Below are 26,452 nucleotides of genomic sequence, written 5' to 3'. Positions count from 1 at the left end.
TGTAATCGTGGCTTTGATTAAACATTTTTGCAAGGTAATCCCAAATGTTTTTATCTTTACCGTTACCGAAGGTGGTAGCAGAAAAAGACAAAATAACATAAAAATGTCTGGGGGGGGGGGAGAAATCAAACAAACTCAAACTAAATTTTGACCCCCTTGCAATCTAGCTAGAAGTAAAAAAAAAATGTCTCCAGTCAAGTTTACACGGATATAACCCTGTTGTTTTCTTAACAAAGGGATAGAAATAGCTTGTCACTGTCCTCTGGGAATTTTTTTTTTCAATTTCCCAGTCTAATTTACAGTCTTCCATGTTTCCGTGTTGTCACCCCTCCAAGTACTAACCAGGACTGATCCTGCTTAGCTTCTAAAGACAGAAGCTCTTATTTGCTCAAGGGTGAACTTTGAATAGGGAAGAAAGAATTAGCTCACAACTCACACAATTCAATATTATATTGTGTGTAGTGTGATTCAGGCATGCCCTTTATTCACCAGTCATTCACATGCCCGCTTTTTTTCTTAATCAAATTATTTCTTCCTAACAACCCACTTCTATTGCCTGCTTACATATAAATCTGCTCCACCCCTAAACTTTAAAACCACTTTTTCTAATTTGAATGCCCTGAATCCACCCTAAGGATGGAAGATTTAAAAAAGAATCAGCAAGAAAGAGTACACATGAAAGAAATCAAATGTGCATTCATTAGAAAAAGAATGTGCAGGCTTAGAAGATAATTATTCTGCAGCTTTTAACTTGCTAACTGATACATTAAAAGTGATTTAAATCACCCAGTTCAAGGGATGTGGTTTTCAGATGAAGCTTATGATCTTTATCTTAAACGGATCCATTATTTAATTTCTGTTTTAAAGAGGCTTGTTAAAGTCAGCGTCATTTTTATTTTGGATTTTCATTTTAAGGGATAAATAAAAATGCTGGGGGAAAGTAATTATGTAATTTTTAGCATTCACTTCCAAATATCCCATATTTTGATGCCGGTTGAAAATTGGAAATTATGTTTGAAATGGGGGAATTCACATGACACATAAGTTGTTTTTGCACATTTTAATAAAATGAAGAAAAGAAATAATACTACATTTATCCTGTAAAGATGTAACTTTGTCAGTATGCCACAAAAATCGTTAAAGGACCATACACATGGGCTAATAAAAGAGAGAGATTTCAGCCGAAGAATTAAGAGGGGAAGAAAAAAAAACTGATGCGTTTTTCATAGAACTAATTTCCATTTAAGGGAATTTGGGATTAGGATCCGGCTTCCAAATTCACTGGGCATCAGACTGCATATTCTTTGCCAATTGCACTGTTATATACTCAACCATACTTAGGCGCCCGTGTTATTAAAGACGAAAGACTGTTGCAATTTTATTTCGTTGGATTTTTAGCGAAAGAGGCATTAAAATCCGGCTTCCGAATCAGTCCCGCAGACTGGGAGAAAGTAAAATAAAAACGGAGAATGCATAACGGAAAAGCGCAATATTTTCCTGCTTCGGAGCTTTAAAAAATTGGGAAATATTATTATTATTATTATTAATAATAATAATAATAATAATAATAATAATAATAATAATAATAATAATAATCCGGGAAAAATACATAGTTTTGAAAACGGCTGGGATTTGAAGCACAGACCCCAAATCTCCTAGTTTTGAAAACTCTCCGCGTCAGCACGAAAAAAGTCTATGAAATAAATACATCGAGACGGGAAACGCGTCTTTAATTCGACGGCGCGTTTCGGATAAAGGAGAACAAAGCAAAAAGGGGGCGAAAAATGCGGGCAAATCCGACGCGCCGAGACCGCAACAAAACCCCAGAAACTGACCTCGGGAATCCAAAGGGGTTCTTGCGAAACCAAACAACGACAAATCAACAACAAACAACGCTAAGCCGCGTCAAAGGGGTGATGGGCTTCACCCCCAAATTCACTCAAGCTCCCTTTGACTAGCCGCGCGCCAGTTTCGGGGAGTTTTCTCGTTTGGAGAAAACTTCTTGCGTGCTTTCTAGGTCGTGTGAACTGAAAGCCGAGCGGCTTCCAAAAGTCCCGTGTCCGCGCGGTTTTCCAGGATCTCAGCTGATGGGTGCCATGGAGGGCGATGCTTGGGGTGTGTGTGTCTCTCTCTCTCTGTGTGTGTGTGTGTGTGTATAGGGGGGGGATGAAGATAGACCACGAGATTTTCCCTTAGTGATTTAGGAACTCTGTTGGCTTCTAAACTCATTTTTTCCCCTCTCCGAAATTACTTAAAAAAAAAAAAAAATAGCGGAGCAGCTATATAAATCTGCTCCCTTCGTTGAAACGCCAACCCGTGTCACTCCTGAAGTCAGTATAAAAAAAATGGATAATCAGCGAAATAGGGGTTGAGAAAAACCTCTTGACTTACTGCTTTCATTTTAACCCCGCGGGATAAAAAAAAGGGGGGGAGAAAAAAATAACCCGCGGAGTTTCTCGCCTCTCTTTCGCTTTTAAACTTTGCTTTTAAACTTTGCAAGTTTAAAAAGGGGAGAGAAGGAATACCTCCAAGTTGCCGCTAGTCCCTGGAGAACCGAGATTCGGTGTAGGAATCGGGGCCCCGAAGAAAGTTTTCCCCCTCCTTCCGGTGGAAAAGTCGAGAGAATTTTATTTGGAATAAAAGTAGGGTTAAGAATAGGCTGGCAGAAGAGGGAAAGTTAAAAAGACTAGGCCGTTATAAGTCCCCCCCCCCATACCCATTTTCTGCTCCAAAAAACCCCCCAGTCCTTTAAATGCACAGCCCTCTCCACAAATCAGCAGAAAAATCTTCCCCAAACTATGTACTGGTTTTTAGATTTTCAACTTTTTAAAACAACAAACTCGGCTTCGACTAAAATTGGGAGCAATCAAAATAGCCGAGCCTTTGGAAGAAACATTTTCAATGTACAGACTTTAACACTGGTGTCAGAATAGGAGTTAAGTCTTACTCTTCGGTTACAACTGGACTCATCTGTTCAATCAGCTCTCTCTTCTATGAATTTTCCTACCAGTTGAAATTATTTCCATTTTTTTTCAAAGGGTTGAAGCTGAATGAGTCTTAAACCAAAAGATGAACATTTAACACTCGGTAGGAAGATGTACAAGTTTATATAGAGCAGTGTATCTCAACCCTGGCATCTTGTCTGGAATTCAACTCCCAGAATCCCCCAGCCAGTATGACTGGCTGGGGAATTCTGGGAGTTGGAAGTCCACACATCTTCAAGGTTGAGAAACTCTACCTTAGAGTAAGGTGCTAGTCCCTTTCATGGCAATGAAAAGAAAAAAGAAAAAAACTGGGGAGGGTGAGAAGGGAATTAATTACATTCCCTTGAGTATGTCTAGTTTAATGAAGAGAAGGACGAGGGGGGACATGATAGCTGTGTTCCAATATCTCAGGGGCTGCCCCAAAGAAGAGGGAGTCAAGCTATTCTCCAAAGCACCTGAAGGCAGGACAAGTAGTAACGGATGGAAACTAACCAAAGAGAGAAGCAACCTAGAACTAAGGAGAAATTTCCTGACAGTTAGAACAATGAATCAGTGGAACAACCTGCCTCCAGAATGCTCCAACACTGGAGGTTTTAGAGAAGAGATTGGACAACCGTTTGTCTGAAATGATAATAGGGTTTCCTGCCTGAGCAGGGGGTTGGACTAGAAGACCTCCAAGGTCCCTTCCAACTCTGTTATTCCTTTAACTTCTCAGGCATGAAACCTTTCCCCAAGGTTTACATTTTGCTGAGCTGAATGTTATCTAAATAACTTATTTCCCACTTGGGCTGGCTTTTTGACAGGCTCTGCAAAGGGGTGGGTGGGGGGGAGAGATCCAAAGGCATTTTATGCTGATGAAGTATGCATGCTGATGTGTGCACACATACCATGCCCAGGTCAAATCTCAAAGTCACAAACTCCAAAGTACACTTGGCAACAGGTCAGGCGTGTTCAAGTCAATGCATGTTTGGTTCAATTATGGCTGGGTGGCACCTTGTTTTTTCAGCATCTATCCAACATGTGATGTGCAAACTAATGGCACTAAACTTAGATCCTTCTTAAAAAGAGGGAACTCTGGAAATAAAGCTCAGCCTTCTACATTTCTGTGTCTGGCCAAGGACACTTTGCATAGAGACTAATTAATGGGTACTTGGTCTTCCTTTGGAATTCATCTTTAAGAGGTCTTCAGAATACTTTCCTGTAAATGACCCTGTCTGTTTCCATCCCACACTTAAAACCTTTTAGCTTTTCCTGTCTTCTCTTTGGCCAGACCATTGTAGTATTCTGTGATTTCTGTTAAGTTGGGGTGTGTAGCTTTGTAAAGTCACATCCATGAAAAGATACTAACATACACGCATACCTCCGGATACAGAAAAATACACCAGCACGCAAGTGTCTACGAAGAGTCTCAATCAATACAATTACATACAATTGTAATTAGTAAAGCTTAAAAACAGGATATAGATTATTATAATCGCATGTGATTGATGATTTTTGTTTGATTGAACTTTACCTAAAACTGTATTAATTTTAATAAGCAATATTATATTTAGGAAACAGAGAGGAAATTTTTTATAATTAATTTGAGCTATACTTTTATGATTTTGTCTTTGAATGACTTTGACACCCTGACCACCACGTTGTGTCCTTAACTGGAAAAAAATGGAAAAAACCAATAAAACTTTTTATAAAAAAAAAGTGTCTCAATCATCCAAGTCATGGTTATCCCAAAGGTGCTTTTTTTTTTTTTTTTGCAAAAAGCAACTGGACTTTCTTGATTTTTTTTTTCTTTGAAAACATTTTACTTCTCATCCAAGGAGCTTCTTTAGTGAACTGGAGAAGCTTCTTCGATGAGAAGCAAAACATTTTCCAAAAACCCCTCCCCCCCAAAGAAGTCCAGTTGTCTTTTGGGGGGAAAAAGTACCTCTGGGACACTGGCATGGAAGTTACTCAGAAAAATCAGAAAATCCTAATGGACATAGAATCAGACACGTTGGATTTGATTATTGATGGGAAACTAACAATTGGGAAAAACTAATTAGGACACTGATTTGTCTAAAACAGACATGTCAAACACAAGGCCCGGGGGCCGGATGCGGCCCACAAAGTGGTTTCATGTGGCCTGCGAAGCCATCCTGGAAACAGTGAGGTAACGGCCCTCTGCTGCCTTGGCCCTGGCCCAGACCGGCCAGGAGCCAATGTACAATTTTGTGGTGGCCATCTATGCTGAAACGTATTAGCTCCACAAGGCCGTCTGGAAACAGCGAGGAACCGGCTCCTGCCGTGTCACCCTCGCCCCCTGGGTGCATGCTGGGGAGGTGTCACCCTTTGTGAGGAATGAAGAAATGCACCATCGCCTGGAAGTGGCCAGCAAATGGCCCTCGCCTACTTCACCTATCTGGCTTGATGGGCTCCGGGGGAGGGGTTTCTGCAGGCAGTGGGATGCTCTCCTCACAGCGCCAAGAGGCTGAGCCCCCACAGGCACCCTTGACGCAAACAATGTAGAGCTAGCCATGCCCACCCAGTAGGCCACACCCACCCGCCCCCACCAGGGCAACCGCAATGCTGATGCGGCCCTCAATGAAATTGAGTTTGACACCCCTGGTCTAAAAGGATTGAATGTTAAAGTAACTGGGATATGTATAGATTAAAAATTATTGATAAACGTAAGAAAATTATTTTTATTTAGTCGATGTAATAAGAATTATATCAGTTTAAATATGAGACAGTAAATACCAAGGGGAAAAGAGAGGAAATGTTTAATGTAATACTCTGAGATCTGTACTAAATATACTTGTATGTTATTGAATTATTGATCAACTCAGCCACCACGTTGCTTTTCAAATATTTAAATGTAAAATTAGAAAATCAATAAAGTTCTCTTTAAAAAAAAAAAAGAATCAGACACAATTGATCCATATTTAAGAAGTGAGAAATACTGGGCTATATCGACAACCAGATTCCCACATTTGCTAAATAAATAATATTGTCTGTTTGGCTTGGTGTGAATTCAGTCATTCTTGTCTGCTAAACATCTCACTGCTTAGCACAATCTACAAATCAGGTTTGCAAGTATCTTTTCCATCTAAGCTCTTAATTTAAGCAAATGTTTTGTTAACATTCAAGGTCATCCAGCCATTTTTGTATAGTGACTTTCACACTAAGAATAATAGAATTTAACTGCTAGAACTGTATCCCACTATACAATCATATTAGAACACACCAGAACTTTTCTTTACAGTTTCTAGTCCTCATTGTTATAAGAAACTACTTTCTTATCTTCAAGCAGCTTTTGATAAAAAATTGTGGAACATTAAGGTTCTGGCAATTATTATGATTTATTAAATTTATTGGCAGCCCATTTATTCCACAGAGTAAGTAGATTTTATTTTTTTTCCCCAGACTCCCCTCTTTTAATTAATATTTTATGTTGTAACTCATCCCCTTGTAAAGCCACTATTCAGACAACAGATTTGAAACCATTTCTGAATAAAGCACAAAACTGGGAATCACACCTTGGAGACTTTTTTAAATTAACTTAAGTGCCTGAGAAGATTCCATAATATAAACCAGATGCCAAAAGCCTTTGGTCAAAAGGCTTTTTTCAAGTAATTGATAAACACTTGACTCTGTAACAAGGATTTCAGTCAATCAGACTAAGAACTGGAAGGGATCTTGGAGGTCTTCTAGTCTAACCCCCTACTCAAGCAGGAGTAGGAGGACCCTATACCACTTAGCCCTCAATAGGTCTGTTCAGCACAGAATTATTGATCCAACATTTTCAGCTCTTGGCTGAATCTAACTTACCCTTCTCACTGCCCCCTGTGAATGCTACTATGGCATGATTCAAGCATTTCTGCCTTTTGTTTTTGTGGCTGTTCCCAAACTCTGCAGTTTACAAGAGAGGCTACCAGAAAAAGGCTTTACTGTCAAACCATTCTTTAGACCTAAATCACTGGTGGCAAATCATTACAGGAGGCTGGCATTGCTACAATTGGGGATAGGAGAGCCAGTTTAGTCTAGTCACTTGGCTCTTTTATGACTCATGGACTTCAACTCCCAGAATTCTTGAGCCAGCATGGCTCAGTTTGGAAACCTCTCCCTTTCCCCTCAGCATAGCTGGCTCAGGAATTCTGGGAGTTGAGGTCCACGAGTCATAAAAGAGCCAAGGTTGCCTACCTCTGGGCTAGACCTAGGCCACTTTAAGACTCATGGACTTCAACTCCCAGAATTCCTGAGCCAGCATGGCTCAGCTTGGAAACCTCTCCCTTTCACCTCAGCATGGCTGGCTCAGGAATTCTGGGAGTTGAGGTCCACGAGTCATAAAAGAGCCAAGGTTGCCTATCCTGGTCTAGTGATTAAGGCACCAGGCAGGGGATCATGAGTTTGAGTCCTATCTTAACTGTGAATGCCAGCTGGGTGATTTGAGCCAAACACCAGGAGACTGTGAATTCATGCCTTCAAAACCGTAGGCATGAAAGCAGCTGGATGACTTTGGGCCAAGCACCAGGAGACTGAATTTTAGCCTCATTTTAGGCATGAAAGCTGGCTTGGTACTTTGAACCAGTCCCTCTTTCTTAGTCCAGCCCACCTCACAGGGTTGTTGTTGTTGTGGGGAAAACAGGAAGAGGAAGGTGCATTGGATATATTCACCACTAGGCTATTTGTAAAAATAACAAAGGCAGGATACAAATAGAAAAATAAATAAATGTTACATACCGAACGTGGATCTCCGGCCAGGCAAGGCTCCTTGTCGTGTTTGGAGGCTATGCAAGACGCTGCTCTCAAAATGGCTGGCGGGCCAGGATGGAGGCATCTCCGCTGGGTTCACATAAGCACCGGGGTACGGGCTGGAGTAGGATCCATTGACAGAACGCATCAGAGTGTTGCCGTACTGGTCACGCCCTCCAGTGCCCAGCAACAGTGGACTTTGGTAGCCCCCGTCTCGACCAGCAGTGCTCCCTCCAGGAGGGCTGTGGGTGTAGGAAAAACTGGACGGTGGGTGAGGGCTGCCAGCATTGAAGTGGGAAGCCTCAGCGCTGGCTGGCTGACCCCACCCAGGGTGGCCACCCAGAGGATGGCCTTGATGGGTGGGATCACAGCTTTGCAGGTAGGGTAGGCTTTGGAGCATGGAGGAAACTCGACTGGTGGGGACATACACCGCTGGACTTGCTGGGGAATGCAGGAAATTGCTGGAATCATGGGGGTAGGCGGACTGGCCAGGATTTGGAGCAAGTGCCAAACTCTGGTACATTTTATGTCCTTCAAAGCACAGTCAACACTGGATCAAAGCAAGTGGTCAGGACTCCGTCAAGGCAAGCCAGCAACTTGGATGGGAAAGGACCAGAACAGGAAGACAAAATGTTTGGCTAAACTTCTGGGCTGTTACAGTCAAAGGAATTGTCAAGCACCTGGAAAGGGAAAAAAGAGTAGTCAATATTACAATAACAAAATCTTTAGTACATATCTCAGGTTACATCATCAAAAAATTCCTTCTCTATTTCCCTTAACATTTACTGTATCATATTTAAGCTAATAGATTTCTAGTTATAACAAGCTCAGTTAAAACATTTATATTTTTGCTTATCCATATCCATATTCTGTATTTAAGTTTTACCTAATTTTTAATTAGAATATTCCAATTTAACCTTTAATATCCATAGTATTTAAATTCTGGATAACCAATCACCACGCTGCTTTCCAAATACTTAACTGTCAAACTGGAAAACCAATAAAAATTAAAAAAAGGAAAAAAAAGAGAAAAATCAAGACCCCCACTAGAAACACCAATCTATTTAGCTTCTTGTTCTAAATCTGGAAGGTGGATTAGAACCAGCAAAGAGGCAGGAAAAAAAATGTAGCTCATGAGATCTAAGTTTAAAAAGTGTCATCTTTTAGAAACCTGGTTGGCAAAGTTTTCCACCAGGATAATTCTCATGATAAAGCTCCTCTTCCTTTTTCTTATGGAGGCCAGGGCAATAAAAGGATAGACATCTGGCTGAATGCTACCTGTTTAATCTTCTCTAAGTCAGCTCTGGGTCATCTCCTCAAGGAATTACCAGTTCCACACTTCCAACAGGGAAGTAGCATGTAATTGCCTTTCCCCCAAAAAAACTTCCCAGCCTAGCCTACAACATGGACTTTCCAAGTGGTCCCTCTTCCATAGATTAATGAGGTCCAACTAGCTGACTTTCAGGCTGACAGATGAGAGAAAAAAAACTGTGCCCTTAAAAGCTGGAATCTTCTCCCCAAACCTGAGATTGTGCTAGGACTACATTTTCAACCATATGCTTAAAACGTCCTACTGGCTACTTGGACCAACATAGAATTCTGCAGAAGGTTAAAAGGGCATTTTCCCACCTTTCAACATCTAAATCCTTCCACAGAGGGGCCCTTCTTTGCTAATCAGTAGCTTTTGTGTAAGTAAAGTACCTTATGACAGGTAAGAGGGTCACCTTGTGAAGGCAAAGGAACTCAGGAGAGCTTGGAAATGACTTCTTCAGCTGAAAGTGAGTAGCCCAATATTCAAGAGGAATTACTTTCAAGGAGCAAAATCTCCCCAGGACAGTGGATCTGGGTTGCTTCGCAATCTAAAAGCCCTGAGATCAACTAAATAAATTGCTTTGCTGATTAGACATTTCTCTAGTCATTACTATTTTCCTACTTGGGTAGAATCTTAAAAAGTGCAACTTTAGCTAACAGTTTGCAGCTTACAGTATTCTTTAAGATGCTTACAACTGCATGCTATGGTGATTGCAAGCATATATCTCTTGACTGAAGATTAAATAACCATTGTTAATCTTAATCTTAAATGAATAATACAAATAGTCCTCGACTTACATTTCTGGGGGCTAAGTGAGACATTTGTTAATTTTGCCCCATTTTACAACTTTTCTTACAGCAGGTTAACAAACATTGTTAATTGAATCCCTGCAGCTATTAAGTTAGTGACACGGTTGTTAAGCAAAAGGGGATCATGTGGCCCCAGGACACTGCAACCGTCATAAATATGAGTCAGTTGCCAAGCATCTGAAGTTTGATCACATGGCCACAGGGAGGCTGCAAAGGTCCTAAGTGTGGAAAAACGGTCATAAGTCACTTTTTTCAATTCCTTTGTAACTTTGAATGGTCACTAAATGAACTGTTGTAAATTGAGGACTACCTGTATCTTAAAGCACCCTTCCCTGTCTTCTGGATATGCTGCGATTACAAATTCCCAGCCAGCAAAGTGATTAGCTGAAGTCAAAGGTCAACATATGAATCTGGAGGCTAATTGGAAAAAGTTGCATTAAACATATGGATCAAATCATATGCTTTGCATTTTAAAACTGGAAATAACAGCCTTGAGAGATACAGTTAGGAGCATGGGAAAGAGGGAGATTCTTAGTATCAAAATGTTGGAGGGGGGTCCTTGAGGCCATCTAGACCAACCCCTGCTCAGTAGGAACCCACATTAAAACATTCAGTCAGAGAGCTGTCCAGTCTAACTACCAACTTCTTTCAAAATCAGTTTCATGCTTTCCAAGATTCATACATCCATGGCTATGACGAATATCCCCCAAAGAAGCTATCATCCTCTCAAAAACAATTCTGGTTAGGATTGTTTTTGTTAGGAGTGATTATGTTACCCCTAACTTGGTTAATCCTGGTTAGGAATGACATAATACAGAGGATGCCCCTGGAGGAAGATTGCCTTAACACAGAACAGAGAATAATAGGTAGCAAAGGGACTTTGGAGGTCTTCTAGTCCAACCCCCTGCTTGCCTTAAGATAGAATCGGACAAATGGCAAATTTCAAAAACTGCATTTTGGTTCAGTTGATCGAATGTAGTGTATGGGAAATCGCAAGCTCATGTATATTGATTAAGGAGAGCCTTCAAAGAGTTTACAAATACTGTGTTAAATCCAATTCAGAGATTCTCTTGCAGAGGATCAGATGAGAATAGATCTTTGGGCTTGCAATAATTTGGTCTTCCATTTGTTGCATGTCAACCGATGTCAACCAGTTTTAGATGGATAATGGGTCAATTGGGGGGAAAAAATTCCCAAACCCTCTTATCTGACACCCTTTGAAATCCTCCCATTGCCCTCAGACCTAACTAAAGGGAGCTAGGAAAAAATGCAAAAGGGTAACTTACGAATTACAACCCACTCATTGTACAATAGATAGGATTTATAGCAAGAAAAATCCAGTGTACACATTTCCAGTTGACACCTACTCAAGACTGTGATGGCCATTGACTTGGAAGAAATAAAGCATCTGATACAAAGGTAGAGAAGCTTGTTTACATCTAACCATGAAATACTAAAAGCTGGAAATAAGAGACGCCTATAAAGAAACCCAAAAAATCAAGATGGTGGCCCAGCCATGACATCAAAGTATCCTTTTTTTAAAAAAACATATGTGGTGCTGCCTTTTGAAGTGGGATGTTCATGAAGCCAGAAGCTGGAAGTTGGTCTCCATCCCTCTTGTTTAATGAGAGATCTACCAGTAGTGTGTTTCTCAACCTTTGCAACTTTGAGTTGTGTGGACTTTGACTCCCAGAATTCCCCAACCAGCTATGCTATGCTATGCTTGCTGGGGAATTCTGGGAGTTGAAGTCCACACGACTTAAAGTGGCTAAGGTTGAGGAACACTGTACTCCAGCTTCTGATAAATGACCATCCACTGTCCATTTGAAGACTTCTACCAAAGGAGAACTTACCGCTTCATGTGGCAGCCTGTTCCACAGTTTATACAGTAAGGAATTACCTTTCTGATGCCTAGCCTGAACTTCTAATTTTAACCTACTGCCTTCGGGGAGGGACGATAAAGCAGGGGTCTTCAAACTTGGCCCTTTTATGACTTGTAGACTTCAACTCCCAGAATTCCTCAGCCAGCATGCCTGGCTGAGGAATTCTGGGAGTTGAAGTCCAAAAGTCATAAAAGGGCCAAGTTTGAAGACCCCTGCATTAAAGACTAGGTCTGCATCTTCTGAGAGATGTCCGGATCTCTTTCTCATCTACTCCTGACAAGTCCTGGTCTCTTTCCTAGGATTTGAAACTCTATAGATATCTGGCCACCATATTTGAACATGGGGCAGAAGGTTGGACTAGATCAGGGGTAGGCAACCTTGGCTCTTTTATGACTCGTGGACTTCAACTCCCAGAATTCCTGAGCCAGCATGGCTCAGCATGGAAACCTCTCCCTTTTCCCTCAGCGTGGCTGGCTCAGGAATTCTGGGAGTTGAAGTCCACGAGTCATAAAAGAGCCAAGGTTGCCTACCCCTGGACTAGATGATCTCTGAGGTGCCTTCCCCATTCTGTGATTCTAATCACGACTCACATTCACAGCCACTGAACTAAACAGTGCTTCCTGTCACCCAAGCCTCTCTTCTGACCCAACCCAGCCATTTTATCTGCACTGAAGAGAGAAGCTAGATATTATTTTGGTGTTTATTAACCTATTTATATGCAGCCTTCACCCAAACCTTGAGATGGCTCATCCTAGCCTAAAAACAATGAGACACAACTCTCCAGGGAATTGCAACAAACATTCCACAGGCATCAGCTGACCATAAAACCAACATTAAAAGGCCAGAAGAAGTCCCTTGGTCAATTGACTCTTTCTTTTGGAGAAACTTATGCCCCCCAAATACCAAGAAAAGAGAAGCCAATAACTCTTTTGAAAATCAGTATGGAAGGTGACATTCCCAGCCTCAAAAAACAAAAACAAAAAGGGGGATGGTGGCCGATGAGATGCCATTGCAGAATAAAGGATCTGCAACTGTGAATATACACAGCTCAAATACACAAAGTTGTGTTGATTTCCATTAGGGTTGATTGTAGGAGAGGAGAAAAAAAAGGTTGACTGAGAAGATCTCCAAAGTCCCTTTCCAATTCTGTTATCCCAGTCTGAATCTAGTCAGGAACAAAAAGCATTGTAAAAACTAATCAGCCTTCTTTAATCAACATCTGGGTTTGTCCTTCTCATTCAACCCTAACGGTGGTTCCATTCTCCAGGCCTTGCTGAACGTGGAACCTACTGCTTAAGGCTTTGCAATACAGGCAACCTAAGCTGTGCAAAACAAAATAATAAAAAAGCTGAAAAGGCAAAGACAATCTGTTTCTATAATGCAGACAACCCCCCCCCTACTCAGGTGAGACCCAAAGGTGCTTTTCCCAAAAGGCAACTGGATATCTTGTTTTTTTTTCCCCTTTGAAAACATTTTGCTTCTCATCCAAGAAGCTTCTTCAGTTCATTTAGCTTCTTGGATGAGAAGAGAAATGTATTCAAAGGGAAAATTCAAAAAAAAGTTTTGAAAAAGCATCTTTGGGATAACCTGGAGGACTGCAAATCTCCCTAGACACTCAGGTGAGCTGGAGAAGAATGTTTTTTTTTTCTTGGCTGCATATTGCAAGCAGTTTGTCCTTGCCTTTTCAGGTTTCTAGTCCAGCTTACAACTCTGAGATTTCCTTGTGGTTCCTCACCTCAGTACAAAACAGATCCAGTACACTTAATATCTTCAAGAGAAGCCAGTCTCCTGAGTGGACACTGTGAAAATGCAACCAGAATTACTCACTAAGGATGGAGTCCTGTCAATTAAAGGGAGGTGGTCCTTCTTGAGAGTAGATTAGGCTGTATCCCCGCACTAATAATGGCCATTTCAGTTAGTGCAGATCAGTGGAATTCTCTTTCTGGAATGAACCTAGATTTCAAATGGGTTATAAGCCATCCTAAAATAATTAATTCTGCTTACCAAGAAATTAAAAGACGCTTGCTCCTGGGGAGGAAAGCTATGGCAAATCTAGCCAGCATACTAAAAAGCAGAGACATCACCCTGCCAACAAAAGTGCGTATAGTCCAGGCCATGGTTTTCCCAGTTGCAATGTATGGCTGTGAAAGTTGGACCATAAGAATTGAGGCCTTTGAACTATGGTGCTGGAGAAGACTCCTGCGAGTCCCTTGGACTGCAAGGCAGATCAAACTGGTCAGTCCTAGAGGAGATCAACCCTGACTGTTCCTTAGAAGGCCAGTTCGTGAAGTTGAAACTCAAGTACTTTGGCCACCTAATGAGAAGGACTCACTGGAGAAGAGCCTGATGCTGGGAAAGATGGAGGGCAATAGAAGAAGGGGACGACAGAGAATGAGGTGGCTGGATGGAATCACTGAAGCAGTAGACGTGAGCTTAAATGGACTCCTGAAGATGGTAGAGGACAGGAAGGCCTGGCGGAACGTTGTCCATGGGGTTGTGATGGGTCGGACACGGCTTCGCAACTAACAACAACAACTTAAGAGACAAGACCTCAGAAACATTGACATTGTAGCAAAAATGCGGTGCTGAAGCTATTTATCCTGGCTGCAAAGGATAAAATGAAAAACCTCCTTTAAATCGAAACTCAAAGTTCAATGGCTCCTAGATCTCAACCTTGCCTTAGAAACACCCTTGAAATCCTAATATTGTTCACCTCCTGCCCTTCTAACACCGCTCAAGTTATTTTTGTACATCGATGGACAGTTCCAATTGGGAAAAAAAAATGCATGCGTTTTCTGACTGGATCTCAACTAAAATCTCAAAACAGAAACCACCAAGTCTCTTAAACTGACCTCAAAATCTCAATCCAGCTTTAATTCCCCCCCCCCCCAGGATTAAAATCCTAGAAAAAACGCTCCATGTCCAAATTTGTCCTTTGGTGGAGAGTAGAGTAGAAAGAGAAAGAGAGAGAGACTTTGCACCATAGAGGCAAGAAAACAGAGAAGCAGTGTCCCAACAACAAGGTTAATCCAATCATAGCTTGTTTCATCAAAGCCGTTTTCAAGGTTAAGTCTCTTGGGGGGGGTCCCGCCACCCCCCACCCACCCCCGCAGCCAGCCAAGTGGCAAATCAAGGCCCTTGCACCATAAAGGGAGCGGCTAATCTGGAATCTGGTGTTCCTGGAACACCAGAGACAAAAACGCGATCCCTTTAAATCTTTCCAGAGAACAGATCCCCCCTGATCCTGAGCGCATTTTCGTTTGAAGAAAAGTCGTCTTAGAAGACGGGGGCTTCGTCGTGCCGTTTTCCAGGCGCAAAATGCGGCTAGCAAAAAAACAGCTCCAAAAGCAGCTTCCGGAAAGGAGGGCGAGGAAAATAAAATAAAACAAATCCAAACGTTAGTTCAAAGCTCTTGGGACAAATAAACCTATTCCATAATTTACTTTTTCATTGATGGAAATCGGGGCGCCGGTCTCTTCCGAGTTCTCTCCCACCAAAACCAAGTCTAGGGATTAAAAATCATCTTATAAAGACGCAGAGAAAATGCTTCTTTCGTTGGAAAAACGAAACGAAAAAAAAACAAAACGAAAACTGGACTTTCCCCAGAGTTTTTAACTCGGAATATTGTTCCGAGGGGAAAAAAGGAAGGTAGTTAGCGGTCGAGCCGTATTTAAACGAGAGACTTTTTTTAAAAAAAGGCCCGGATCGGATTTACTCGGGAGGAGAAAGGGAAAGAAAACGAATAAATCGTATAAGACTTCAAAGAGTTGCGACCCCCCCTTTTTTTTCCTGTGTGTGTGTCTGTGTGTGTGTCTGTGTGTGCGTGCGTGCGTGTGTGTGTGTGTATGGAATGAAAGTAGCAGTGGGAATCAACGAACGAAGCCTCCTACTCGCAAGCAAACCGGCGTTCAGTTTTTCCAGAGGCTTCTTGAAGGCAGCAAAACAAACCAGAACGCTTTAATTCATTCAATCTCCACCGACTTCGGAACTAGATTTTGCCCGAGGAAGCGCCAAGGCCTCAATCGGCTACGAGTTAAAACCGAATACTCGATTTTTTTTTTCTTCCCAAGTAAAAAAAAGAAAAAGAAAGAAAAAAAAGGCGCAGCGCAAAGCAGCCGGAATTAGCAGGAAGTAACAAAATTTCTTCCTTGAAGTCAGAGGAACTACTTTTCCTCCCCCCCTCCTTTTTTTAAAAAATCAATTAACGGCTGGCTTTGCTCAATTGTGGCTCCTGGGAAATCGACACTCAATAAAAATAAAAATAAAAAAATAAAAATAGTCCCAGTCCGGTTCGAGCCCTTCCAACTTTATTATTATTATTATTATAGAACCAACTTAAAAGTTGATTTCACGCCCGCGTAAATTGGACTCTATGGGTCGATAGGAATTGTGTGCGTGCGTGTGTGAGGGGGGGAGGGGGGGCAAAAATAATAATTAAAAAAAATAGGAAAAAAAAAGCAGGCCCGGTCCTCGGTGGTGTCTCCGGAGGCGTCTGGCGAGGGTTGGGTTTTCTGCAAAGCGAGCCCGCCTGTTTTCTGCGGCTGGAAACGAAGCGCTTTTGCTTGGAGAGTAAAAAAAACGCGGAAAGAACCAGGCAAAAGCCGAGCGCCAAACGAAGCTTTCGGGGTGCAAGATATACAGAAGTATATAAAAAAAAAAACCGGAGAGGGTCACACTTTTTTTTTTCTTTTGGCACGGTCCTTTCGAGAAGGAAAAGGGACGGGTCTCCCCCCCCCCTTCTTTAATCTCCCAGATTAAAGCCAGATCAAACTTTTCTATAAAAGTCGGGGGGGGGGGAGTAGAAGGGAAGAGGAATAAATAAATTAAACCGTTTGCCCAAGTCGTTCTAGGAAACTCGTATCTGAACAAAGTCTGGGCCTTTAAAAGGAAAGTTTGGGGGGGAGGGAAGAGGGGTTTTTTTTAATCAGCAGACCCATAAATCACTCGCGCGCTTATCAATAGTGGCAAAACTAACGTCTCTCTTTCTCTTTCTCTCCGTTTCTCCCTCTCTCGGTCTCCCCTTCCTCCTCCTCTAGCTTCTCCAAGCGCGACACTATCTGCTAAGATAAGCCCAGCCGAAGACGAGATAAGTTGGCTACAGAGGGGACGGAGGGTTTAAATAAAAAAAAAGGGGGGGGTATGGATAGTAGAGTAGTACTCACGTTATTACAGACCCGGAGGAAGGAGAGAGAGAGAGAAAAAAGCCAGACACTGGCATGAAGCAGGGAAAAAGAAGGTCAAGGCAAAAAAAAAAAAAATTAAAAATAATCCTGGTTGCAAAAAAAAAAAAAAATTAAATTAAAGAAGGCAATCCGAAAGGGGGAAAAAAAAATTCCGGTGCAAGCAACAACAACAAAAAAAAAAAGGAAGAAAAAGAAAATTGGGCGGGGGGGCGACGTTTTCCCTTCCCTCCCTCTCTCTCTTTTTGAAAAGGCTTTTTTAAATTTTTTTTTTAATTTTATTTTCCGTCCGGCTGTTATCTCAGCTGCGCCCAGCCAGCGAGCGAGCGAGCGAGCGCGCCTCCAGCTCCGCTCGCCCCTCACCTCGGCCTTCGAGTGATGCCTCTTCTGCAGCGGCGGCGGTTCGGCCCCTTTACGGGCTGGCCGTGGGGCAGAGTCACGTGACCTCCCCCCACCACTCTTCCCCCCCCCCGGTGAGCCAGACCGTCCAGGCGAGAGTTAAGATGATTTGGGGAGGGGGAGGAGGGAGGAAAAGGTGGGAGGGGGGGACACCTGGCTAGGAGGGAGGAATTGGACTTTTAGATTACTTCCACTTTTTTTTTTTTCATTTGTGAGAATATTTGGGGGGGGGCATTCTGTCTCTCTCTCTCTCTTCTCCCTGCCCCCCCCCCGCCCCCAAGAGTCAGGAATAGGTGAGTAAAAAAGTTCCTCGGTTACTCATTAGGACTGGGTGCCAATCAGCACGCCCCCTCCCCTTCCCCACCTCTCCCCCCCCCCGAACATTTCCAGAGATTTTCCAAAGTAAAGTTCGCGTCGGGGAAACTTCAGCCTCTCTTCCTTTCTCTCTCTCTCTCTCTCTCAACCTTTCGCAGCTTTTCTTTTCTGCCTGCTTGTTTTCCAAATAAGGGCTGGGGGGGGGGAGAGGGCGCAGGACCCGGAGGAGCGATCCTCTGCCCGAAAGCTTTATTGTGAACCGTGGCCGGTGGAACTCCCGGCGACTTTTTGTTTTCTTCGGATAAGCGCGGGTTTGGGATCGGGTTTGTGGGTCAGAGAGAGAGAGAGAAAAAAAGCCTGTTAAGCGCTCTCGGATGTTTGATCATGGCGGCCTTTTACACGTCTACTCGGAAGTAAGTCATTGTTCCCTGCGAAGTAAAAGATGGAGCCTTGTCTTCCTCGCGGCGTTCTCCTTCCGATTTCTTCATTTTTCTCCTCGGATTTTTTCTCTCTCTCTTTGTTTTGATGTTTTTCATATTTTTCCTCCCTTTTTTGGGCGGGGGGGGGGCGACGTTTGTAGTTGTTTCAATGTCTTTAATCAATAAGCTTTATTCCGTAAGCTCTCTATTCTTTTCTCCTTCTAGACCCTATGCATCCAATTTGTCACCAATTTTTTTTTCCCTTGTGCAAAAAAAAAAAAAAAAAAAAAAAAGTAGATTCAAGCCGATTGGTTAAACCAACTGGCGGGTTATTTTATTTTGGTGTTGAACAAATAACAATCCCCTTCCCAAAATTCTCAGACGCCTAATAAACACGTCTGGAGTTCAGTTTTTTTTTGTTTTTTTGACCCTTCAGTTGGTCTACAATGTTATAAGCGTTTCTCTTTAGGGGAATCAAGTTTTCCGAGCTAGATTCGAGTTTACTTCTAGAAACTGACAAGATACATAAATGTGTCGAAGATGAAATCCGGAACGAACATTTTAAAATTCCTTCCACCATAGTGTGTGTGTGTGTGTGTGTGTGTGTGTGTGTGTGTGTGTGTGTGTGTGTGTGTGTGTGTGTGTGTGTGTGTATTTTGAATTTAAGGAAGACGATAGTCGGAGTTGGAGGACTCCCACCACTTTTAGGGCATATTCTCCTGTATAACTTCGACGGACGATCAGCTTTTTCCCAATTCAGTGCGGCAATCCTATTTAATTAAACTTTACCCTTCTGGTTGACTGTGTTCCCACAAATACGTCCTCCACCTGATCATTTGTCAGCCGCTGCGTTCACACCAACCCGGCCCGTTTGGTTCCTTTACGGGGCAATGCATAGCGACCCCCCGGAAAATTGGGTTTAATTTGGCAACTCGGAATAAGCGCGCGTACTAAATGGATTTGGCTTTAGGCATTTTAAGCAAAAGGTAGAAGAAAAGTAATGCGAAATTCGGTTTGATTCTCTCTGTTCGATTCTCTTCCTTTCAGTATTTGGACCCTGATCTCTTGAAAGGGATCAAGCTTCAAGCCAGCTGGTCCATTTCCAGAAATCCCCGAAACTGCTTTAACTAAAGGTAGGCCTCTCCTTAAGCAACCAAACAGACCAGGATCGACCAATATCGGCCCCACTTCGCTTTCAGCGCCCCAAATTCCGGCGGGTTTTTTTTGGGGGGGGGAGGGGGCTGCTTCTCGTTTCTCTTTCCAAGAGAGTTAAATTGGCTTTGAGAAAACAGGGGAGCCTCAAAAGCCTTGAGGAGCTGCCCCCCCCCCGGGAAATGGGGTGACAAACCGGGATTGTAATGGTCAATGGCCAAAAGTTGCGGGGTAATAATAATAATAATAATAATAATAATAATAATAATAATAATAATGGCCCAAAGTCCTCTCCTTTTCGACCGTAACCCGCTTACGCCCATCGTTATCGACGATTACGGCTACTAACCAAGCTTAAACAAGCTAGCTCCATACGTTACCTTTCTTCGTAGCTTAACCAGGCTTAACCAGGCCGAAGACGTCGTCGAGATTTTTCGCTGCTCAGGCGAACCGAGGCGCAGTCCTGGGTCTCTGCTCGACGGCGGGGAAGTTGGGCGAATTTTGTTTCTGCGTAGGTGGTGGGGGCGGGGGCTACCTCGGAAAGAAAGGGCTTTTTAATGACTCCGGCTTCGAATCGGATCGCTGGTCTTAGCCCGGTTTAAGGGGGAGGGGGATGAATGTCTGCTCCCACCACCGAAAGGTTTGGAAGAAGAGATTGGACAGCTGAATTGATCTGAAACGGTATTGGATCTCGCGCTGGGGCAGGGGGTTGGACTAGAAGATCTCCGAGGATCCCTTCCAACTCCGTTTTTTTTCTGTTAAGCTCCTCAGAGGTAAAGCGGGGCCAACCCCTTCAGCCCCTACACCCCTTCGTGAAGTTTCCATGGTTCATCAGTTTCCGGAAATTATATGAATTTAGTTTATAATTTAATAAATGGTACTTTAATGGTCCTGCTGCTATAGTAATTATATTACTATATATATATATATAGTAATAGATGCACACACACACTCACACTCCAAAGGTGCTTTTTCCAAAAAGCAATGAGTTTTCGGGTGGTTTTTTTTTTCCCCCTTTGAAAACATTTCACTTCTAACAGTTAGAACTGCAGATGCTTCTTGGTTGAGAAGGAAAACGTTTTCAAAGGGAAAAAAAACCCAAAAAAGTTCAGCTGCCTTTTGGAAAAAGCACCTCTGAGACAAGCGTGACCTGGATGATTGAGAATCCCCAGGTGTAGATATATATATATATAGATATAAATATAGATGCTTTATATCTATATATATATCTATATATCTCTATATATCTCTATCTCAGCTCGAAATAGTTATCCCAGTCCCCCTTAATTCTTTGTTAGCAATCCAAAAATTTAGTATGTATGTATGTGTGTGTGTGTGTGTATGTTGTTGTTGTTATTGTTAATTGCGAAGTCGTGTCCGACCCATCGACCCCATGGACAACGTTCCTCCAGGTCTTCCTGTCCTCTACCATCTGTGTGTGTGTGTGTGTGTGTGTGTGTGTGTGTGTGTGTGTGTGTGTGTGTGTATATATATATATATATATATATATATATATATATATATATATATATATATATGTAGGTCTTTGGTTGTTCGGGTTTTATATATATGTGTGTGTGTATATGTATATGTATGTATATATATATACACACACACACTATTTCTTTATATAGTGTACATTGTGTATATACATTATATATCCAAACCTGAGTAATAGTAATGCTATTAATAGTAATGCATCGACTTCTTGGATAATTCCATCAACCTTTGGGGGGGGGGTCAATATCGACCACTTTGGAGCCCCATAATCTACAGGCAAAGCTGTCAAAGTTCTCCCTTGGGTTCAGCACAGCTTGCTCTCCAGGCCATGCCAAACAGAAGGGCGCTCCGAATGGAGGCGATCCGAATCCAGGAACAGAAACAAGAGATTCCCTTAGGATCCAATCTGGGTCGGTCACCGGGGACCAGAGGTTTTTGTCTCCCGACCTTTCGGACACGTGTTGAAGTCCCATCTCTCCGAGGATGGGCTCCGGCAGGCGTCCGAAAGCTGGGGAGACAAAACCCCGGGTTCCCGGTGACCGACCCGAAAATTGGATCCTGCAGCCTCCTCCTGGGACGCGTCTCCTCGCCTTGGTTCGTGAGAGATTCATTTAACCCCGGATGGTCGTGTGAAGGACGGCCTCAGTTAACCCGCGTCGGACGGAGGTGAATTGGTGTTCGGGGCGGCCCAGGGTGGCCGGCCAGGCAGGGGAGCATTCCAAAAACTGACCCCCAAGGCCATGCCGGGGCTTACTTGCCTCGAATCTTTCAGCCATGCATCCTTTCCCTTAATGGAGATCCATTAGCAGCGGCGGCGACTTGGGGCCTTGAACTCGGCTTAGGCTTCAAAACAACAAAAGGGCGAAACAAAAGGGATGGTTGGCTTGTAGCCCAGATGCCCCGGAGCCTCAGAAAAACGCCCAATCCCTAAACTGGGCGGCCGATAAATTATAAAAATAAATAGGAGGAGAACGGCAAGAAAATTCCTTACCCACCACCCATCCATCTCCTCATCCACTCCCCGCCTTCAGCGTTAATCACTGCACAATAAGAGGAATTTCCACCATTAATAAATACACCCAGGCGGTTCCTTGGGCGCCGGGGTATTCAAAAGCCAATCGCTCCTCCGTTTCCTTCTTGTCCCCTCTTTAATCAATTCAATAATACTGAATATTAAACTGTGGGAAGTCAGCCCCCCCCCCCCAGAGAAGGAAATATATTTTTTGTTAATAATGTTAAAATTATGGAATAAATTTAAGAATCGAATAAATAACTTCGGTTTATGCTCTCGCCTGCCTGCCCGAAAAAAATAAAAGCTGACCAGACGCTTAAATCCACCAGAGAGGAATTCGGGGGGGGGGGGAAGGGGCGCAGGGGCTTCTAAAGTCGCCCCTCCCCCATAAAGCTTATATCTCTTTTGACCCTTGGCTGCCCAGGCAGAGATTCAACCGATGTAGAACATAGAATAACAAGAGTTGGAAGGGACCTTGTGGTTCATCTAGTCCAGTGTTTCTCAACCTTGACAATTTTAAGGCATGTGGACTTCAACTCCCAGAATTCCACAGCCAGCAATTCCACAGTGCCCTAGTCCAACCCCCCCACCTCATTCTCCCCCCCACCCAGGCAGGAGACCCTACACCATTTCTGATAGATGACAGTCCAGTCTCTTCTCTTTTTTTAGTAACAATATTTTATTAAGTTTTATAAGGGTAGGGAAGGGATAGGGTCAGTGTAGGTATTAGATAGGGTTCAGGGTAAGGTTCAGGAATGGGATTGGGATAGGTACAACAATGGGGTTACCCCCAATAACCTTTCCAAGCTTTAGCAAGCAGACTATTGTCCGGATACAAATAATAAAACTAATGAATTAATTAATATGATAGTACATAGCTATCGTCAATAAGAATGACAGTGATCATAAAGAGTCTCAATTAATCAGCAAATGCCATGCATCTTATTGAATTTCACAATCATTGCTTGCTAGTTCACTTTCCTAACCCTTGGTAGAAATTTTCCCATGTTTTAAAGTAGACTGACTCACTGGAGAAGGGCCTAATGCTGGGAAAGATTGAGGGCAATAGAAGAAGGGGACGATAGAGAATGAGATGGCTGGATGGAGTCACTGAAGCAGTAGGTGTCAACTTAAATGGACTCCAGAAAATGGTAGAGGACAGGAAGACCTGGAGGAATGTTGTCCATGGGGTCGCGATGGGTCGGACACGACTTCGCAATTAACAACAACAACAACAAAGTAGACTGAGTTTTCTTTCTCTTTAATCTCTAGGGTTAGTCTGTCCATTTCTGCACATTCTAACATTTTCCTAATTATGATCTCGTCAGATTCTATATTTTCATTTTTCCAATATTGGGCAAATGCTACTCTCGCTGCTGTCAATACACGTAATATTAAATAGTCCAGTCCAGTCTCTCTTCTTCAAAGCCTCCAGTGAACAGATTTGGGCTCTGGTGGCTGAAGTATTTTAGACTTAATGGCTGGGGGAGGTGTGATTCATTCCCCTCCCCCTCACTGCCTCCCAGTCAATGTCAGTGTTTTACCTTCTTTGTTAAGGGTGGGCAGGGAGGGTTAGGAGGAAAGATTGAAGTCAAATCACTCAGAACAATAGTTGGAAGGGACCTTGGAGGTCTTCTAGTCTAATCCCCTGTAACCTCTGTAAACCTCCTCTGAAGCCTATGAGAAACCCCAGCTACTGATCCTCGTCTTTTTTAAAAAACTAGGACGGTAGTGCAACTGGGTCCCTTCGCACGGGCTCCTTAGAAATACTCCAGCGTTTCTTGCGGGGGACCTCTTGAGGTCATCCGCTGCCCCAAGCACCTTCCCAAAAAAACCTTCGTTTCAGGTGCCCCAGCCGCCTTGACATTTTTCTCCGTCGAGAAGTAAATTTACTTGCCTTCAAAAAAGAAAAAGAAAAAAGAAAAGCTCTCGGTTTTGAGAATGGCCGGGGCGAAATTCATTTTTTTTTCCCCAGGCAGGCGAGTTAAAAACACAGAGAAAGCAAAGCAAGTTTTTTTCTTCTCGGAAACGAAATTCTAAAAAAGACCCATGGAAGACGCTTCGGGAAAGCCAAATATTGCGCGGGAATTGGCCCCCGCGGCCTGTTTCCATTTTCTCCCAGATGCTAAAAGTCCCCCAAAATCCTTTTTTTTCCCCTCTTTTTTTTTCCGCTTCGGAAACCGATCAGTTGCCCCATATTGACTGTATTTTAAGCGGGAGAAACGACTTCCTATTCGGCAAGCCGATCAATATTATTATTTGGCTCTATTGCTAGTAGATCTTATTCGGCAAAAGTCGCATTTGTTAGTCCCGGAATCTTCACCCTTGAAAGGAACTTCGCTTATATTAGTATACACGGAGAGAGAGGGGGGGGAGAGGGAGAGAGAGAGAGGGGGGAGAGAGGGAGAGAGAGAGGGAGGGAGAGAGAGAGAGAGAGAGAGAGGGAGAGAGAGAGAGAGAGAGAGCTAGGAGGATCATTGTGTATTAAGGGATTCCTTCCATTTCACTTCACCCTCTGAAAAAGAGAGAGGGGTTTATTTATTTATTTATTTATTTATGAGACTTATATACCGCTTTTAAGTGCAAGCACTCTCTAAGCGGTGTACACCAGTAAGCAATGTATATATATATTTACATTGCCCCCAAGAATCTGGGTCCTCATTTTACCTACCCCGGAAGGATGGAAGGCTGAGTCAACCTTGAGCCGGTGAGATTTGAACCGCTGACCTGCTGAACACAGTCAGCTAAAGTGGCCTGATAAAACCACAAAAAAATTACTTTTCCTTCTGGAAAACGGAACCGCGCTTTGGCATCCCCAGCCGTTTACAAACACAGCTTTTGGAGAAAGGTCGACTTCCGGTTCCTAAATTTTCCCTTTGCGCCCTAACCACATTTTCCGGGAATTCAATGAACCCAGAATTTTACTTCCCTGCATTTAAGGGGAGCCTTGCTAGGCATTGCCACAATCCATAATGAAGTAGGCAGTTCTATAATTCCCTCCCCGCCCAATAAAAATTATTTCTATTGCAGCAAGGGATGAGAAGGTAAAAATATAAAATAAGATAACCTTTATTGTCATTTTTTTTTTACCGTGGGCACGCTGGCACACCTTAAAAATGAGATTCTGTTGCCTGCTCTCCAAAGTGTACCCGTGCATAACACACATATAAACATGCTGTATACAACACATGTATGCAACTACACCCTCACATATAAATACATATCAATATTCGTGCTGCCCATCTTGAACCCAGAGCGGAAAGAGGAAGCTTGAGAGTTCACAAGGTTGATATTGTATGGAACAAAACTGTGACTGAATCTGGATGTTCTGCTTTGGGTTAACAAGGAAACAAGGAAAACAGGTCCTAAAGAGGATGTGTAGCATCCCAGACAATCTTGTGGACCCCACTCCAGCATCGCTTATTATCACCTTGAAGTTGCCCCTTAACCTACAAGCCAAACAGCAGTTGTTCCCATTTCCAAATAAGTAGGAACAGGATTAAAACGGAAAGCTCAAAACCCATTTTACTGTTCTGAAATCTAAATGAGAGAGATCAGCTATCTTTGGAGTCAACACGGGCAGATTTCAAGGGCTAAGAGTTGCACACAGTCCTTTTTTTGCAAAGGAGTTCTTTTGCTTGCGGCACCCGAGTTAAGTTTGGGAGCACAGTTTAAAGCAGATGGGAAGAAAGCAAGCTGGGTGCAGAAGGAAACCCAGATAGTCCAAAAGGACAGGCAGAAAATTAAATTCAAGCTTCCATTGGGGATTATCAATACTCCTAGTAGGATTGTCCTGCCCCCCCCTGTATTATTCTACTATTCTACTGTCCTGACTTGAATTGTTTGTTTTGCCTTTAAGCTTCTATCTCTCATCTCTAATTGGCTTGTCTTCATTTCAAAAGGACTTTTCCAGGTGGAACTTGAGAGATGCTTTGGAACGATAGCCACTCAAGGAATTCAGTTCTTTTAAAGTCAGTGAGACTACTTAAGTCTTCTCTCTCCTCTTCCCCCCCTTCTCTGTTGTATGTAGACTTCTAGGGCAAGCTGGGAAAAGACGGCTGTCGCAAGGTGGGGTAGGAGCGGAGCCAAAATGAATAAGCAGCTTGCCAATAAATCCCATTCTTAGCTATTTGAAATGCCTTTTTTTTTCTCCTGAAGAATCTTTTACTAATGCAATTGGGGTGAATATCTGTAGCTCCGGTGTAGGATGAGGGTGGAGGTCCATTCTCCACGCTGGTGGGTTGGTTTCCTAACATTTCATTACCAGGCTAGGTAACATCCTCAGCGGAGTTTAGGGGTTGTCAGTGTTCTATATGGGACAAACGTGTCAATTAAAACCAGGATCCACAAACACCACCTGGCAGTCAAATGCCACCATCCCAAATCTTTAACCTCTACTCACACTGACACCAAAGAGCACCCGTTCAATTGGAGCAACCCAAAAGTCAGCCACACTACCAGCTGCCACCCTCATGAGTTCATTGAAGCCTGGCACTCCACAAGACATTCTATCCACAGAGATATTGACCTACAGCCAGCCTATGAACCCCTCAGGATCCAAATCAACCAGCAACCACAGCTGAAGAAGCTTCGTGGATGAGAAGCGAAACATCTTCAGAGAAAAACCAAATGTATAGGTATAGTACAGGTGGTACCTTACTCAATAGTAGTAACTGTGAGAGCGATCTTGGAGTCCTAGTGGACAATCACTTAAATATGAGCCAGCCGTGTGCTGCAGCTGCCAAACAAGCCAACA

At 43.0% G+C, this 26,452-nt stretch overlaps 1 protein-coding gene and 1 long non-coding RNA gene across 9 annotated transcripts in view; one reads left to right on the top strand and one right to left on the bottom strand.

Annotated features, from left to right (window-relative positions):
- GATA5 (GATA binding protein 5) overlaps positions 1–19,770 on the bottom strand; it is a 52,833-nt gene extending 33,063 nt beyond the window's left edge. Inside the window, exons 1-2 of one of the 6 annotated variants that reach the window (XM_039346476.1) lie at positions 19,565–19,770; positions 7,704–8,395 (exon numbers count right to left, since the gene is read on the bottom strand). In XM_039346476.1, the coding sequence (XP_039202410.1) occupies positions 7,704–8,238 (535 nt within the window). In that variant the 5' untranslated portion in view covers positions 8,239–8,395; positions 19,565–19,770. Of the gene's footprint in view, positions 1–7,703; positions 8,396–9,416; positions 9,996–10,146; positions 11,453–13,546; positions 13,813–15,162; positions 16,076–16,881; positions 17,284–19,564 lie in introns of those variants that run through there. The other 5 variants (XM_039346475.1, XM_039346478.1, XM_039346480.1 and 2 more) reach the window with 5 other exon arrangements.
- The window catches only part of LOC120309340, a 31,335-nt gene continuing 22,651 nt past the window's right edge, over positions 17,769–26,452 (top strand). For 2 of the 3 annotated variants that reach the window (XR_005557065.1, XR_005557066.1), the window contains exons 1-2: positions 17,769–18,026; positions 19,080–19,165. This is a non-coding gene — a long non-coding RNA (uncharacterized LOC120309340). Of the gene's footprint in view, positions 18,027–19,079; positions 19,166–25,598; positions 25,668–26,452 lie in introns of all 3 variants that reach the window. The other variant, XR_005557064.1, reaches the window with a different exon arrangement.

The sequence above is a fragment of the Crotalus tigris genome, unplaced genomic scaffold (genome assembly GCF_016545835.1).
Source record: "Crotalus tigris isolate CLP2741 ecotype Arizona unplaced genomic scaffold, ASM1654583v1 scf7180000017999.2816498, whole genome shotgun sequence".
Classification (NCBI taxonomy): domain Eukaryota; kingdom Metazoa; phylum Chordata; class Lepidosauria; order Squamata; family Viperidae; genus Crotalus; species Crotalus tigris.
Note: the sequence above shows the minus strand (reverse complement) of the source record. Positions and strands in the feature narration are given on the sequence as shown.